Source organism: Gopherus evgoodei, chromosome 8 (assembly GCF_007399415.2).
Source record: "Gopherus evgoodei ecotype Sinaloan lineage chromosome 8, rGopEvg1_v1.p, whole genome shotgun sequence".
NCBI lineage: Eukaryota > Metazoa > Chordata > Testudines > Testudinidae > Gopherus > Gopherus evgoodei.
This window is the reverse complement of record NC_044329.1, coordinates 110776019-110794551: the sequence shown is the minus strand read 5'-3', so window position 1 is coordinate 110794551 and position 18533 is coordinate 110776019. Positions and strand designations below refer to the sequence as shown.

Here is an 18533-nt window from a genome sequence, read left to right as displayed (position 1 = left end):
TAGGATGGTTGGTGGCAGCCGTAGAGGGTAGAAATCTGAAAGGGATTTGAAAAAATTCTTCCCACACAAAACTAGGCTGATCCCACTTCTGTGTCCCTGTTACACCTCTCCAACCCAAGTGACTTCAGTGGGAGAGCATGGGCGTAAATGCTAATGGAATTGGAATTCAGGGTGTGTTCACCTCTCTTACCTGTCTGTACTGGGGTTACTGGCATAAAACTGCTTTACATACAAATAGGAAAATAAACTTCAGTTGAACGCCAAATGTTTCCTTCTATTTTTTCCTCTTCCTATTTGTGAGTAATCTCACCTCAAGCAAGGGAGGAAAGATATACAAAGGGTCAATTATTTCAGGACTCTTTAGACACTCTGCAGTGTAGTGACCTGCCATTTTATCCTGTATCCCGGCTCCAGCTTACTATATAGTGTATTTTAAAATGCTGCAAAACGTTGCTACTCTCCCACTGTTACAGTGGGTGCATTGGGAACACAGTGTGGGAGATTCCATTATATTCCAGCAATTCAAAAAAACTGGGTTTTAGGAGAACATTTGGAGGGTCTTAAAGATTTAAAAGGGGTTTTTTTGCATTGGTTAACCTGTTTTTTTCAGCATCCCTACAGCAATTTAGGTCTTGATCCTGCAAACACTTTCACCTTACTTAACTTTAAGCATAAAAGTCTACTCCTACTGGCTTTAACAGGAGTACTCCTGTGAGTAAAGTTAATTATGTACAGAAATGTTTTCAGGATCAGGGCCTTACACAGCAGAATAGAGAACACCTGTTTGCATTAGTCTTTTTTGCAACCATTAATTGTGATTTCAAAGCAAGGGAACAGAATAAGAACCATTGTATTAATTGTGAAGGACTTAGTTGGTAAAATCGTTAGTCGTGCCCTGAAATTATTCTGATGGAGTAGAGCCCCCCGAAATACACGTTGCTGACCTAGGGCGAGAGGTGTTGCTAGCTGTGGGTGTCCGTGTGCATACCAGTGAGGTGCAGTGTGAATATAGTGAATAGGCAGGAGGCCCCTCTCTGTGCTGGGGGAGTCTGTGGAGATGTACCATCACTGGGGGGGGGGGGTGCAGGGCAGGTGCAATTTTACTGGGACTTTCACGATCACTTGGCGGTGTCCCTACGGCCCGGCTCAGAGTCAGCTCCTTCGATGGGAACTGGAGCACGTGCCTGGCCCGGGGACTGAGGGAGGCTGGAACACGCGCCGCTGATCTGCTTTGATCTCATGACCCAGGCAGGGGCTTTGGGCCGGTCTGCAGGGCCCCGCTCGGGGGCTGCACCCCCTGGCTGGGGGGTCCCTGGGCCGCGCACCCCCCGCCCCACTGGCCGGCCTTCCGCCGCCTGCCGGTTGCTATGGGAACCCCCTGCTCTCCCCCCATTTCCCCGTGAACTTTCACCCCGCTCGGCGGCGGGTCACATGACCGGGCCCAACATGGCGGCGGCCGCTGGGAGCTGATCGGAGGCGCTGGCTGGGCCGCGCTGCATCCACCGGCATCCCCGGCCGCCCGGGGGGCTCCGCTCCGGGGCCCGGATCCCCGCCCCACCGCGTGCCGGCCGCTATGCAGAGCGGGAGGAAGGGGCCCTGCGGCGGGGGCCGGGAGGAGGTGGGTGCGGGGCCTGCGGGTTTGTTTACCTCGGGGCTGCGCGGGCGGGGAGCGAGCAGGGTGTTTACACGGCGGGGAGCGACCCGAGGAGCGCGTCTCCTTCTCCCTGGGGCGCTGGCCTTGCCCCCGCCCTCGCCCCGGCCACTGAGCTGGGCGAAGGCTGCGGGTCGCCCCGGGATGGGGGCGCCGCTGCCCAGCTTCCTCCCCAGCCGGGCCTTGACACTGCTCTGCTCTTGTTCCTTTGCAGACCTTCCTGAGAGTGAGAGCGAACAGGCAGACCAGGCTGAATGGTGAGTGCCGCGGGGACGGTGCACCTGTGCCTTTCACTGGCACAGTCAGGGCGCTTCGACCTTTCCCTCTTCTCTCGCCCTCGGTGTTACTTTGAGGCATTAATTGGTTCCTTTCACCTTGCTGTTTAAAAGCCGTGCTTCTATCATCTCCCTCAGCCAAATTGTGCCAGCTTTACAGTCTTGTTACTTTCCTCCCACCCCCTCCCGAAAAACCATTTCTGATTCCTTTAACTCCATTTTCATCTTACAATGAAGAAATGCAGGTATGAACAGTAATCTAACTTTTGCTGAGCACTAAGTTGTTTCTATATATTTTTATGTATTTGCTTTGTAAATAATGGAAAGTAACATTTAATATTGGGGTATATCACTTAGGCTGTGTTCCTACAAGTTCTTCTTTGGTCTGCATGCATAGAACATCTTCCAGGTTTAGGATCTTAGCTATGACATGTCACTTAGCTTTGTGGTCCACGTTTCAGGGTCAAGGCCTCAACAATAAACGCTGATAGTAACAATTTTCAGTGTACTTGAGTCTATGGCATCAATGCAAATGCTCTGATTTCCTCTCCTCGACCCTCTAGCAGTGTTGATCCACTTGTTTCATTGTATACCTGAGTGTATTGGAAAATAAATATTTTTATTTAGTGAAAAACATTTTACATTTAAAAATCAAATATTGCTATCAATTTTCTTTAAATGACATATTTCCTTCTCAGTGCATGAAAATAAGTCAGTAGAACATTTTTTGTTCTGTTTAATTCAACCAAAGCCAATTCAATACAACTTCATGGTGGAACTTTGAACTCACTCAGATCAGAAAATTCAAACGTTATTCACGTAGCAATAGTAATATTTGTCTAATTTTATATTTACGTTTACTGTTAAACTTGCTTAAATATAGATGATGAAGCCAATTTACAGTTCCTGGGAGATTTTTAATTTGGAATTTCCTGACTTTTGATGGTTCAGAAATACACCCACAAAGCTGTATTCTTACACTGAATTTCCTTGTGCTGCTTCTAAGCAAATAGAGAATTTAAACAAAATAACAGAAGATCCTAACTGAAACTCTATTTTGGGTACTAGTATGTGTGTATAATCTGGAGTATTGGACCTTAGCATTGTGCTAAAGAAATGAAAAACGTGTTAAGCAAAATTTCAAAATCTTTAAAACTTTATTTCTAAACCCAGAGTCTTTATATATATAAAAAAAAAAAATCCTGTGTACTGGCTCTCATTGTCAACTGAATCCAGGGCAAGAAGCATGAACATTTTAAAAAATTTTCAGCACAAAAAATAAATCTGATAAGTGTTCAGTGATGGAAAATACTTCTTTCCCATGCATGGCAATCTCAGACAGAATTCCATCAACGCATCTTGCCACACAAATCACCTTTGGACTGAGAATAAGCATTGGAAATTTTTGCTAAGAGAGATTTTAACACCCCTAAATTTTGCATCTTAGAAGTACTCAGAATTTTTGAACCTAGCTGCGTGGTTATGACAGCATTATCTTTGATATTATCTCTGACTACTGACCAAACAAGAATTATGCTGTTGACTTCACTAGAGCCAGGATTTTACCCCAAGGTAGGGCTGCAGTATTATCTAAGTATAGGATAAGGAACCTGGACCTTTTAAATTCTAGTGGGCTTTGCTACTGGCTGGTTATATGAACTAGGGCTGATCATTTAAAAGGGGGTTGTTAGACTTGTAGATCACTTTTGTCACTTTTTTTTCAGAATCTCCTTTATTTCTGCGATATCCGTTTTGGGGCATAGTGACTAGAACTGAACACAGTATTCCGCGTGAGGGTGTCCTGTTGATTTATATAATGGTATTATCAGTTTGGTACATCCTAGTCATTCTTTATACATCCTAATACTGTTTGCTTTAGCCATCGCTGGGGGCTGAGCAGAGGTTTATGGTGACGCCTGCGTCCTTTTTCCATGTAGTTGGTTAGCTTAGAACCCAGCTGTGCACATGAGTAGTTCAGTTTATTCCTTCCACTGGGCGTTACCTTGCATTTGTCAACACTGAATGTCACCTGCTATCATATTTCCCTCTAGAGTTGCTCAGTCTTCTCTTGTATTAATAAATGTCTTTGTGATATTTTACCACCTTACAATTCATTCCCTTTTCCAGATAATTGATGAATAGAGAACCTTTAAACATGTTGAAAGTTTACCATTTATTAATCTTTATTTTCCATCTATTGGCCAATTTCTAATCCATAAGAGAACTTAACTTCTCACCATATGACAATTTAGCATCCAAACTCCAAGTTAGTTTCTTTATTAGCTTCTTATGTGGGACTTGTTCAGAAGATTTTTGAAAATTCAAATATATTGTCATCTGATTTTCCTCTCTCCGTCATTTTGCTGACACTTCAAAGAATTCTAATAGGTTAGAGAGTCCGATGTTTCCCTTGCAGAAACCGTCCTAACGTGTCCCTATTCATCTAGATGTTTTTAAACTATTTTTAATTGTTATTGCAACCAGTTTGTACCTTGGTGCTGAGATAAGACTCACTGATCTAATTCCAGGATCATCTATAGTGGCCTTCTCTTACAGAAGGGGATAAAAGATTTGCTGTTCTCCAGCACAGTAGCTGATTTTAATGAGCATTTATTTCTGTTAATGGCTCAGACATCTCGTTCCTACATCCCTTCAGAACTCTTAAATACATATCCGGTTCTGGTGACTTACTGCTCTTTAATCAGTCTGTTATCAATATCAGCTGTCAAAGAAGAGTAAGAAGAGAAACATGGCTCCTAGGGGTAAACGTAGACTGCAGCTATAGACCTGGTAGCAGCATAGTTGATCCCTGACGAAATTATGATAGGGTTTACAGTTAAAGGAGATTGGGGCCTAACCTAAAACTCCTGATAGTCCAGAAGTTTAGTTCTATAGAGCAAACCCTTTGAATTGCAAGCAGGATGGAAGCTGATGCAGGTTCTGGAACCCAAGTTTAACAAGTGGAAATCTACATTCTGTACTAGAGTTTCCAATTGTCTTTTGTGTATTAGTCCAGCATCTTTCACCTGTAATAAGCTCATGTTGTTTTGTTCAGGAGGGTCTTGTGCGCACTTTTTGGAGTTGGGATTCTGTGTCTTCTAGATTGTATACAAGATCCCAAACAGTTTAAATTCTGACCATCTGGAGAACTCGCCATTCTCTTGCACTCTCCTGTTCTTGAGCTGGCTTTACCACTACCGTTGCTGTCCATGTTCTCCTGGATCAAGCATTCTTCCTGGTGACAGCTCTGGGCCCCAGAAGGTTGTGAGAGTCTCACCAAAGTGTTACCAGTCCTGGTGCCAGCTAATACACCAAAATATTTTTAATGTGTTTTTGGTTTTTTACTGCTATTGAACATGAAGGTAGAACAAGAAATAATGGGTTTTATCTGCAGTAAGAGAGATTAAGATTAGATATTAGGAAAACCTTCCTAGTGATAAGGATAGATATAGGCTTCCAGAGGAGATTATGGAATCCCTATCATTGGAGGTGTTTAAGGTTGGACCAACACCTCTCAGGACTGGCCTAGGTTGACTTGGTCTTGCCTCAGTTCAGGGGGCTCGGCTCGATGAGCTCTTGGGATCCTTTCCAGCCCTCTGATTCTATGATCTTTGTAAAAACCTCAGTAGAGCTGGAAAAGGTGTCTCATGTACAGATCCCTCTCCTCTGAGAGTCTGACTGAGTCCTATGCTGACACTGACCTAAAACCTGTTGTTGACTCTGTGCCAATGGATGCCTGTCTAAGCCAGTTGGGCTTTATGTGCATAGTCTTGTGCACGTGCATGGCGCGCCACTGAACAGTGTCTGTTGCGGGACTGAAGCTGCCATTAGCAGTTCTTGCTTCCATAGTTAGGGCAGAAAATGACAGCCCAGTGAAACTAAGGGAGAGAATACAGGATTTCTTTAAAAATGACAGTATCTGTACTTCGTTTGTTTGGGCAGTAGTAGTGTGTCCTAAGTAACTGCTGCTAATTAGGTCTACACTCAGTGAACCACCCAAAGTACCATTGATCTTTTTTGGCACTTTGTATTTTAGTGTTTTATGTAGTGCTTGTCACTTTGGCTTCTCAGGTAGGCTAGATCTTTCCCTGGTTGTTGATAAATTCTGTACTCAATTGCTTGACTGCACTTCGATTCGTTATGGAATATATACAGGAACCCAAATAACCAGTATCCTCGGGTTTATTGCTAAAAGTCAATAATAGTAGAGTACAGGAAGAAAGGTTCAGTACAATAGCAGCTTCTGGGGAGCTATCTCATGCAGCATTGTGAGATTCACCGTAGGCAGGTGTGCTCCCAAAGTTATACGTTTCAGCTGGTATATTTATAGGATAATTCTACAAGTTACAAAACTCTTTACGCGTCACTAAAATCCAACCCACCAGTTCATCTGGATTTCTTAACTACTTGTTCTGTACCTTCCTCATCTTTATTTTGGATCCTAGCAGTCCACGTGCTGGTCTATGAAAGCCCCTCCCCAGCTTGTATCGGCACAGAAAGTTAATGTATTTTGCCTTTGACAACTTTTCTATTTCTAATGCTAAAGCTGGCATCAGCTTTGCAAAGTGTTATGGGATATTTAGCATAAGTGAACAGGATATGGAAAGACATAGGACAGTTCAGGCCATGTAACTGGTAGAAATACATATGCGATATAATGTTATGTTGATATTTTGTGTTTAATGGTTATTAATGTATGTGGTGCGATAAATATATATCAGTGATGTGATATATCTCTCTCTCACACACACACACACACACACACACACACACACACACACACACACACACACACACACACACACACACACACACACCCACACCCCATGATTACAGGAAGCTCTCTAATACTGAGGCTCTTACACAGGTGGTAGTGAAAATTAAAACCAGGTCACTCACTTCACCCTGCAGCTGAGATGCTTTGTGGGAGATATGATCAGAAGTGACTAGGAATGTTTAGGCCAGGAGGGGAGCAGCCACTGATCTGGGAGACCCTGTTACAGAAAGATGGCAATTCACCTGCCCAGCATCCCTAGCTAACATTGATCGCCAGGGTGCAAGCAATTTTGAAAGAAGTGCCGGAGGGCATGCTCCAGTAGCTTGAAGTGGATGGGGGTCCACTGTACGTGTGGGAGGGCGTGAACTGAGCAATAATAGCAACAACAGTTTTGAATCCAGCACTCTCAGTGCCCAGAGCCGATACTAGCAAGCAGTGGTCTTTGGTTCTCCTTTCCACACTGGCAGCAGCATCTCGGCTTGTCCAGTCCAGGGTGACCAGTAGCAGAAGAGAGAAGCAACTTCACCTGCCTATCTTGCCTGTGGGGGCTGATCCAAAGGCCTGACCTCACCCCTTGTCTAGCAGAGGGCTGAAGTTTCAGTTCCTTCACTATTCCACTTGCTTATCCGTGTGCTGTGGCCTGCTAACCCCTAAACTGCTGAAGCTCTGATTTCTGGGAAGGAAGTGTCTTCTTGGGACAGGCTCTAGCAGCTGGGCAATCCTAGACCACCTGAGAACAAATGGCAAACGTGCCCTTGTCTCTGCTCCTGGCTGTGTCCTTTGGCTCCCTTGCGAGAGTGGCAGTACTGAGGTGCCACTTACACCCGCCGTGAAAGGGCAAACCGAGAGGTTATTTGGCGCCGCACAGGTGAGAGAGCACGTGTGGTATAGTCTGGGGTAACGCTGATCAAGCACATCAGTTAAAATTGAGGCCACGATGGTGCTGAAAAGCCCTCTGACAGCCTAATAATAATTATTAATACTAATAAAAATCCGTGAACTCCTCACTTCTTGACAGAAGTCTTGAATAATAACTGGAGAGGGTTTGTTCAATCAGAGATTGAAATGAGGCCGCTTCTTCTCTAGAACACACCTTCTCGATAGCACTCAGGTCAAGTGAAATCCTCCATTCTCCTCTTGCTTACCGCAGGATTTCGATGCTTTTATCTTACTGGCTTAAGGACAGGAAAAAACCCCGGCCCCCCTTTTTGTTCTTGCGACAGGAGCACAGGGGAGAGGGATTAGTGAGCTAATTAGAAATGATCGCATCTATCAGCACTAATTAACAATACTGTGGTCTCACTTGCGTGTTCTTTTGAGCCATTCCCCTTCGGGACAGCTCCACAATCACCCCCTGCCTTTGGGACCTCTCTAGCCCTTCTGCGCTGATTGGAAGTGATAGCTGAGCTCCGTGGCATGTATAGGAAATGCTGCCTGGTATGTGCTTTCTAGGATGCAGCATTCCCTTTTGCTCTCAACCCTCACCAGGGGCACCGTTCGCTTCCAATAACACCACGCCGCTGCTAATGACCACAGAATGGAAATGGCAGAGGAATTTGGTTTCAACACCTCTTTCCTCCAGTGGCTGTTTCACTCCTGGCACTATAATGTAAAGGAAAAGAGCACTTGTCTCTGCTAGAGAGTGAGGCACACTGGGGTGGGTGCAGTCTGTTGGATCTAGCATGGCACTGGGAGAGACCTGGATTCAGTTCCCAATCTTGATGCTGACTCCACCTGCCCCAAGTCACTGTCTCATGACCGCTTTGCGAGGCTGGGTTAATTTACCAGCCCGGACACATGAACTGCCTGCCTGTTAGGTATGTTGTTAGTGCCTCAGTTGGATAATGGTGGCAATGAGAAAAAAAAAGAAGACATATAATAACTTTTAACGTGGCCAGCAAACAGGTTTCTTTCCCTAGGGTGATTGGGCAAGGGGATACTTGCAAGGCTGCTTTTAACTTTTCCGTGCCGCCGTTTCCCTACTGTTTTTAAAAAAGTGAAGGTGGCTGGGACAGAGGAATGAGACCAGTATGTACACAGTGCTTAGAGATCTGGGGAATCTCATTGGAGTGAATTTCTTTATATATCACTGCTGATTATCTTTTCCCTTAACTAATCTGCATGTGTAGTCACCTCTTCTGACTATACTAAGATCATGTTATTTCTTACTATGCCTGTTAACTGTTTTGCCTCTGCAGAGCTATGGGAGAGGGAGCTGGATTCTAATCTGCATGGAATATCATCCCAAAAAACCTAACCAGGATTGCAGAAATCGCTCTTGTGGGTGGTGAAGTGTGAGCTAGAGCATGTCCCACTTGACTCTCAGACCCCAGGTGGAGTTTGCTTAGCGGGCAGTTAGAAAAAACTCTGATTTATTTAGGAATGGAGCAGAGTTGATCTGGACTTATTGAGATCATAAATAAGGCCCTGTGGTGCCTTATTAGAGTCACTTCTCTGGGCAAAGCTGGCTTTAAAATACTAGTTTCCCTTGGGAGGAAGGAGGTGATAACAGTGAGTGAAACATCTGGTTTAGAGCAGACAAAACAGATACTGAAACTCGAGGAGCGCTTCCCCCCAGAAACGTTGAAGCATCTGAAGCTTATATTGGGAGGCAGGTATGTTATTAGCCTGTCGATAACCCTTAGCCAACATGAGATATGCCCCACTGTAGCAGATGGATAGGATTCTGGAGCAGGCAGGGTGGGTGGATTTTAGGGGTTTGCTGACACCAGTGTGTATTAGCTTAGGGAACATCATCGTTGTAAACAGGATTTGGTCCCTGGAGGCCTTCCATTGTTGTTTCCAGGCTGCTATATGTACTCTAGGAGCAGTAGCTGCCTTTCCACAATCTCCTCTAGCAGTGCCAGGAGCAAGGAGAGTATCTTTAGGAAGAAGTTTTTCCCAGGGAATAGGTTTGAGGGACTCTGATTCTGTCCTAACACATGGAGTGCAGTGAGTATTCTGGCCCAGAGCTCTGTAAGTCGGGCACCCAGATACTGGGGTAAGTTTGTCCAGGCAAACCAAGAAAGCCCTACTAAAACGATCAGGACTCTTGCATCCCCAGTGCGACTATCTTAGTTGAGCTCATTCTGTGAGATGGATACGCTGAACGGGTGACAATTCTATGTCTGTTGTCTCCCTGCTTTGTTGTCCGTCACCTAGCTAGTTCAGCGGCACCTTCCCCTTCTCGCTTTGATATTGCTATCCATCCGGACGCTGGCATGAACATCGCCGCTTTCGGAGCACGTGGTAGTGCTTACAATGTCAATACCGATCTCTGACTAGCACAACTTTTCAGTGGTGTCACCTCTCATTACCACATGGACTTTCCTTAGGCTCTTACTTGTCTCGTGTTTAGAATTTTGACCTTCCTTGTTAATTAAACAGAGACTTTTCTCCAGCCAGTGATTGAGCTATCCAATAATGCCTGCCTAAAGCCATCATAATAAAGGACAGAAGTTCTTTTTAATGCAAATGATTTGGTTCCAGATGTTTTGATCACATGTAACGATGGCTCAAATTAACCGGAGATTGGATTAAGTAACAGGCTCTCTCAGCTGCTTTTCCTAATCAGCATGACTCTGTGCCTTTTCCCCAGATTGCTCTCTTGTGCACACAGTGCAGCTTCCAATTTTTCACTGCGTGGCTTGGGTGTACTTTAAATAAAAGTAACACAAATGCAAATCAGATTAAGAACCAGGGAGACTAAAAGCCCTATCCTGGGATGAAGAATACCTTTCTTTCATCCAAAACCAACCTGCCTACCCTGCACATGTTGCGCCTAACTGTATCTGACATTCTAGGAAGGGAATATTCAGGCATGAATGGGAGCATGAGAGGTTGAAAGTGACTGTTGTGTAACTTAAGCAGGACACCTCAGGCAACTAAACCTCAAGTCTTGCAGGGTTCTGAGCAAGTGCCTACATGAAGAGGAAATTTCTGATAGCGAAGGGCTCTTTGAGCCATCAGAGAAAAGGCAGAACTGAGTCCAACCACTGGATATCCAGGCTAGAAAACAAGGTGTGAATTTGGAACTGTTGGGCAAAAGGCACAGTCCACACCCAGTTATTAAATTCATCAGTTTTAAAGCTTTATTAAAAGAATTTTGGGGATACTATCCCCACCTCAGTCAAGCGTAAGTAAAGCAGAGCAGGCTAGGGCAGTGATCAGTTAGTTACTCCATCAAGGGACACTGGTAGAATGTTGCTGTCATCATCAGGTGCATGCTGGTCCAACGTGTAGAGGTCCTGCATTTCTCCATCTGTGCTCAACAGTCTACATTCTTTTCTACTCTTTTATGCTTGCTTACCATCACACATCCACCATCCTCATGTTACCTAACTGATCACTTATCACCCTTATCCGTATTTGATGTATTCCGTGCTGTATACAGGCTGCATTGTCACACACCACTTCTTTTCCTGAGTGGGTTACGTTTTCTTGGCATGTCTTGGTCACGCATCCCTTCACTCATATTATTCTCTACGTGGCTTACTACTTCAGCCTAGGTGTTCCTCTGTTGTTTGTCCCTCAGTTTTATCTGTCTGCAGCCTTGGCCATTTTACCCGTCACCCTCACTCCCTTGTTTCTTCCATGCTGTTATCTATACATAGCAGGCTACTCACACAACTTCTGTATATCCGGTTTCTGATGTGACCCTCCAGTGCTTTAATTCTCTCACATAAGGGTATGTCTACACTACAGGATTATTCCGATTTTACAGAAACCGGTTTTGTAAAACAAATTGTATAAAGTCAAGTGCACGCGGCCACACTAAGCACATTAATTCGGTGGTGTGCGTTCATGTACAGAGGCTAGTATCAATTTCCGTAGCTATCCCATAGTTCCCGCAGTCTCCCCCGCCCATTGGAATTCTGGGTTGAAATCACAATGCAAAAACAGTGTCGCGGGTGATTCTGGGTAAATGTCGTCACTCAGGGCTTCCTCCATGAAAGCAACAGCAGACAATCATTTCGCGCCCTTTTTCCCTGGATTTCCCTGGCAGACACCATAGCATGGCAACCATGGAGCCCATTTAGCCTTTTGTTACTGGGGTAAATTGACGACATATACCCTGAAACACCCGGGAAAATATTTTTGACCCTTCAGGCATTGGGAGCTCAGCCAAGAAAGCAAATGCTTTTCGGAGACTGCAGGGACTGTGGGATAGCTGGAGTCCTCAGTCTCCCGTCCCTCCCTCCATGAGCGTCCATTTGATTCTTTGGCTTTCCGTTACGCTTGTCACACAGCACTGTGCTGAGTCCCTGCTGTGGACTCTGTCTATCATAGCCTGGAGATTTTTTCAAATGCTTTGTCATTTTATCTTCTGGAACAGAGCTCTGATAGAACAGATTTGTCTAAACATACAGAGATTAGGTCCAGTATCTCCCGTACGGTCCACGCTGGAGCTCTTTTTGAATTTGGGACTGCATCGCCACTCGTGCTGATCAGCGCTCCACGCTGGGCAAACAGGAAATGAAATTCAAAAGTTCACGGGGCTTTTCCTGTCTGCCTGGCCAGTGCATCAGTTCAGATTGCTTTCCAGAGCGGTCACAGTGGTGCATTGTGGGATACCGCCCGGTGGCCAATACCATCGAATTGCGGCCACACTAACCCTAATCCGACACGGCAATATTGATTTCAGCGCCACTCCCCTCGTCGGGGAGGAGTACAGAAATCGGTTTTAAGAGCCCTTTATATCGATATAAAGGCTTCGTTGTGTGGGTGGGTGCAGGGTTAATTCGGTTTAACGCTGCTGAATTTGTTTTAAACGCATAGTGTAGACCAGGCCTTAGTCAGGGTGACTGCCACTGGAAGAACTAGGGGCATGGTGGATTCTCCATCACATAGTCATTCCAGCAAGTCTGGATGTCTTTCTAAAAAACATGCTCTAGCTCAGCTCCTGGATATGGGCTTGATGCAGGAAGTGTGGGGGGAAATTCTCAGCTCTGTGCTATTCAGGAAGTCAGGCTGAGTGATCACAATCATCCCTTCTGGCCTTCCTAAAGTCAGTGAATCCATGTTCCTTTGTCCACACAGCCTCTGCTAAGGAGTTTATTGTTGGGGGGAGCAGGCAGGTGAGAGGCTTGCTCTGGCAATTATAAAGGTGTTGTGTTTTTCTTCTCTCCCCGATCTCTCCATGCAGCTCGGATTGGGAAAATGAAACGGAGGAAGCAAGACGAAGGGCAGGTATGTCCCCTCTGCAGCCGGCCTCTGTCGGGATCCGAGGAGGAGATGAGTAGACATGTGGAACAATGCCTTGCAAAGGTAGAGGCGCAGTGGGACCTTCTGCTGCCATTCCCTTCTCCCTACTCTCTCTGCAGTTGCCCTTCCCACCCAGGGCAGAAACCAACCCTGCTGGGTTAAAGGCCAGGGCTCAGGATGCGCTGGCTGGGAGCTGCAGTCTCCTCATGCCTGAAAGACTGCTCCATATAGGTTTCTGCCTGCCTCATGCTAGAAGCTTTGTTTTTTCATGTCCCCCAAGCCCTAATAATGAACTCCAGCTTAATAGACCAAACTCTGCAGGCCTTTGGCCATCTGAAGCCTTTTGTAATATGTTAAGATTCCTGCCTAGCACAGCAAGAGTTCTTCTTTTCTGTTCTGCTTTAACAGCCATGTTGATGTTGCCCTTTTTAAAATAGATTTGTTAAAAATGCCTCTTGAGCATTGAACACCGGGAGTTAGGGTCTCTCTAAACTCCTCCGCCACCTTCCCGTGGAACTGTAAGCCCTGTCTCTTCACTAGCCTTCCCAGAGACCGAGGGGTAAACTCCATAGACGGGCTGCACAGGGGAGAGTGGGAGCTTTGGGCGTTCTGTAGTTTCCTGTTTCTGTCAGTCATGGACACTTTACAAACACCCAGCAAGAACGTCCCAGGTGAAGCGTGTTTTAAAAGAACTGTTTTCTGACCAGCCTTCCTGAGCCAGGTGTCCTGAGAAATCCTTCCACTTCTGGCCCTGCTGAGGGAGCCACCCTGTGCTCCTGGACCAAGGGAGTTGCTGGTTTCAATGCATGGGCAGGAAGTCACAAGCTGGGATGGTGCCAGACAGGTTGCATTTGGAAACATGCCACGATTGTCCTGGGAACTAAAGCTGAAGTATCCCTATGTAAAATGGAACCACTGCCTCTCATTTTCTTGATCCTGAGCGGTCCTGAGTGCACTCAGCTCCCATTGACTCTCAGGATCAGGCTCGTTGTGGGGAAACAGATGCTGCTACCCACTCCTGATAGAGCTCCCGGTGGGAGCAGTCCTAACCCCCAAGGGAATTTAGGGTGTCTTATTCTCTGCCCCCTCTGCCCGGCACAGAGAGAAGGCTCGTGCATGACCGAGGATGATTCCGTGGACATTGAGAACGAGAATGGCAATCGCTTCGAGGAATACGAGTGGTGTGGGCAGAAGAGGATACGTGCCACCACCCTCCTGGAGGGGGGATTCCGAGGTACCGGTGGCGTTTCACGGGGCCCTGACTTGAGGCACATCTGAGATGCAGAGAGGACAGTTCTTCTGTGCTTAAAAAAGAGTCTTGAGTCAGTCGCTTCTCTTCAGAGGGAGGGGTTCAGGCTGCATAAACATCCACAGTGTTGCCTTTCAAGATGGGTGGGAACCTCAAGTTTTGCCAGCACTACACAGGGATGATTTCAAATCTTACCACACCTGGGAAAATAAGGGTAACATTTTGTACTGATCTTAAATACAGAAGACTTGCTTTACTTAGTATTCAGGAAACGTAGCCGCGTAGGGGGAGAGATTGGGAACAGGTAGAGGGGAGATCACTTGGGAAGGAATCAATTCCTTGTTTGCATACATTAAGAAATACCTGGATGTATTTGAAGGTTGGGGGGAGAGAGAAATGAAATTGTAAAAATTCCCAGCCTGGAGTGACGAAAGCTGGTTTATCAGCTGCTGGTGATGTATTGAAGGTGACAGCGGAGTCGCTTTAACACCTGCATAAAATATTAAAGGGCCAGTTATGCATTTATCACTTCATCCCTTTTAAGGTTGATAAATGAGAATCCAGCAACCTGCTGTGTACCTCCAGTGCTGCAGGCCCTCAGGGCTCCCAGACAAACACATTTTATTTTCCCTCCTTCTTCTGTTCCTTCCCCAGTGACAGGGAAACCAGTTACAGAGGAGAGAGAGAGTTATAGCAAAATTTGACCTCATGTGAGCTTTACTGGTGAATGTAATTGTACCTGGGACCCTGGCCTCTTGCTTACACTCAGCCCTTTGGCCTCCAACAGCAGGATTTACTAAACTCTTCTCTGGTGTGAATTGCCAGCACTAAGGAGAGAGTCTCTCACACAGCCCTAATGAGAGCAGAAATGCCGGCTCTGGCCATTCGATAAAGAGGAAGGGATGCTACCTCTTCATACGCCAGCGTGGATTTTAATTTAAAATGTCTCAAGGGGAGAGACTTGCAAGGGAATGAGTCACACTTACATGCCCAAGCACCTGCCAGCTGTTAAGTGACACCCTGGCCCTCCTGCGCTATGCTTGCCTTCCTGTGGAATTCGGTTGTAACTCGGGAATAGGGGAGCAGATGCCCCTGAACATGAGGCTGCTTCTCCGAGTTTCTGGCGAAGGCAATACTGCGCTCTGCTGACTCCCGGGAATAATTGTTGCAAACCCACAGCTTCATCTGCTTACTCACAGGCCTACACGTGATGCTTTAGAAATGCGGTGCAGACTATTAGACTTTGTTCATTAACATATCTGTTGGCATTGGTAGTATGGGACACGGGATGCTGGTCTGTTCCTGTGCTCCAATCAGTGCTCCAGTACTGATTGTCCTCTTACATTAAATGAGCAATGACCAGTCTGCCCTATTTCCTGCCCCTCTGTGCTTGCGTGACCTCTCCTGTGGGCTCTTCTGGTGGACGGGGTAGACTCCATCGCTCGGCTCCTAACGCTATCGCTGGGTCACCTCACTCCGATAATATTCCCAGTCCTACCTAGCTAATTAACTGGAGTGTCGTCTTAACCTTTCAGTCCCACCCCAGTCACAGGGACGGTATTTCAAATGACGCTGCAGGTCAGGAAAGAGCTCTACAGCCCATATGATTTAAACCTGATGAACATGCAGGGTCCTTGCTCATTGTTCTCTTTTGAAAGGGGGCAGCTGCACAGGAGTCTTGGAAATGCAATAGCCCCACTGAGTGAATTGGTTAGAGGTTAGCCAACTTATAGCTGCAAAGAGGGCCATGCTCTTATCCCTGTAGAGGGCTGCTCCTACCATGCATGGATGCTTCCAAACACAAGTATCCAACACAGATCTAATTGTAATGTCCCATGTTGCAGGTCATCCTCCGAGTGAGTGCAGAGTTTCCTTCTGCTCTCTGGAGAACCTTGCCATGTGTCTTAAAGGGGGGTGGTGAATGCTGGTTGGTAAAGAGTGCAGAAGGTGGGGTGGGGATTGTCACTAGATGAGATGGGGGTAATCAAGCTGGGAATATTTCACAGGATCGCAGTAGTCACCAATGGACCTATCGATTGTGGACTCTGTATCCCTGATAGTCTGGCCAGCCATCAGATGGATCTAGTTCTTACCAAAAGGCCAGGCTGAGTACAAGAGGCTTTCCATTCTGTCGTCTCCTCTCTCTGCACTTGGAGAAGATGAAACCTCTGTTCTTCATGGCTGAAAAAATTCCCCAGTCAAAGAGAGGAGGGGATCCCTACAACGCAACATGCTCCCTCTCTCATCAGACTCAGCAGTTCCCACCTAGGGTCTCTCTTCTCTGTATGTGTCGTGAAAAGTGCTCAGGTCTCTGCATGTACTAGTCAGGGCAAGCCAAGCACCTGTGTTCTCTGCTCAGCAGGGGAATGTTTTACCACCACTTCTCTGCCTAGACTCCCTAGAATCCTGCGTAGGCTTCCCCAGAATATGCCTGCAGCCTGCCAGCTGGATATCTCTGTTTTAGACAATGGGAACTCCTGGCTTGGACCAGTCCCTGAATTTGGAGACAGGTGGGGAGGGGGGTGGTTCTTTGCCTGAAACAGGTTACAAGTGATGTAAGCCTTTCCCTCCTGTCTGGGCTCCAAGCTCCTCTTGCATGCCTGTCCTCTGACTCCCAGCATGGTGAGGCTTCCTTGGATAGACCTGCTCTGTGTGGTTTCAGGGGAACTAAATGCAACTCACCTTTTCCTCTCCTTGTATTAATGTTGACTCCTCCTTTCTGGGACAAAGGGGTCTTAATTTGTATCCCAGCAGAGTGATGCAGCATTTTGGAGATGCCCTGCAATGATAAAAACTGCTTCATGCAGGATTGGTGGTTCCATTATTACCCCCTCCCACTCTAGACCCCATATTTGGCCCAATTCCTTTGGCTGAGAAGGAGCAGTGATGTGGAAATCAAAGGCCTTTTTAATGCCAAACAGACTTTGCTAGGCTACGTGGATGTCGCTGGTGTCTAGAGAGATGACATGGAGAAATGCATAAAACTGGAGGGAGAATAGATGTCCATGTGTCTCATCAATTTCCCTTTTAATAGTGTGTGTTGCTCTGAGGAGATGTCACAGCCCGGGGGGATAGGAGATTGTGGCCCGCGTTTATTGCGCAGTTCCAGCTCAGATCTAGCAGGCAGTATTGCAATACCATCCCCAAACTGGGAAGAATTCATAGCCTTTTATTAGTTTTTTTGGTCTAAATGTACAAAAATCACATCAGTGATCATGCTCTTCAGACATACAGGAGCATAAACGTTGGCAAGTCAAGTATAACAAGGCAGGCAAGAAAGAATGAGAAGAGCAACTAGCTAAGGACAAAAATATAACAGCAAAAAATTTTTTTGAGTACATTAGAAGCAGGAATCCTGCTAAACAGTCAGTGGGGCTACTGTATGATCAAGGTGCTTATGGAGCAGTCTAAGGAAGACAAGACCATTGCAAAGGAATTCTTTGCATCAACCGTCACTGCAGAGGATAGGAGGGAGATTCCCACATCCGAGCCATTCTTTTTAGGTGACTCATCTGAGGAACTGTCCCAGATTGAGGTGTCAGTAGAGGAGGGTTTGGACCAAACTGATAGATTAAAAAGTAAGAAGTCGCCAGAGCCTGATGGTATCACCCTAGAGTTATTTGAGTTTCTTCAGATGAAATTGCAGAGCTAATAACTGAGAGATAAACTATCACTTAAATCAGCCTCTGGACCAGATGAGTGGAGGGTAGCTAATATAACATGTATTTTTAAAAAAGGCTCCAGAGACAATCCTGGCAATTACAGGCTGATAAGCCTAACCTCAGTACTAGGCAAATTGGTTGAAACTATAGTAAAGAACAAAATGATCAGACACATAGATGAAAACAATATGTTGGAGAAGAGTCAACACTGCTTGGTGAGGCATGATTTCCCTTTACAAATCTATTCTAATTCTTTTGGGGGGGGTCAACAAGCATGTGGACAAGGGTGATCCAGTGGATATAGAGTACTTGGACTTTCAGCAAGCCTTTGACAAGGGCTTTCATCAGGGGTTCTTACACAAAGTAGGCGTCATGGGATAAGAGGGAAGGTCCTTCTGTAGAACAGTAACCGATTAAAAGATTAGAAACAAAGGATAGGAATTAGCCATCTGTTTTCACAATGGAGAGAGGTAAGTAGTGGGGGCCCCCCAGGGCTCTGTACTGGGACCCGTGCTGTTCAACATATTCATAAATGATTTGGAAATGGGGCAAACAGTGAAATGCCAAACTTTGCACATGGGATAAAATTACTCAAGATAGTTAAGTCCAAAACTGACTGGAAAGAGTTACAAACGACTCTCACAAAACTGGGTGACTAGGCAACAAAATGGCAGATGAAATTCAGTGTTGATAAATGTCAAGTAATGTGCAGTGG

The 18533-nt window shown here is 46.0% G+C and overlaps 1 protein-coding gene across 4 annotated transcripts in view; it reads left to right on the top strand.

The window, feature by feature from the left end:
- The window catches only part of RNF220 (ring finger protein 220), a 398783-nt gene that overhangs the window by 321914 nt on the left and 58336 nt on the right, over positions 1–18533 (top strand). For 3 of the 4 annotated variants that reach the window (XM_030574139.1, XM_030574136.1, XM_030574140.1), the window contains 3 exons: positions 1866–1908; positions 12849–12970; positions 14009–14141. In XM_030574139.1, the coding sequence (XP_030429999.1) occupies positions 1866–1908; positions 12849–12970; positions 14009–14141 (298 nt within the window). The remainder of the gene's footprint in view (positions 1–1865; positions 1909–12848; positions 12971–14008; positions 14142–18533) is intronic. The other variant, XM_030574137.1, reaches the window with a different exon arrangement.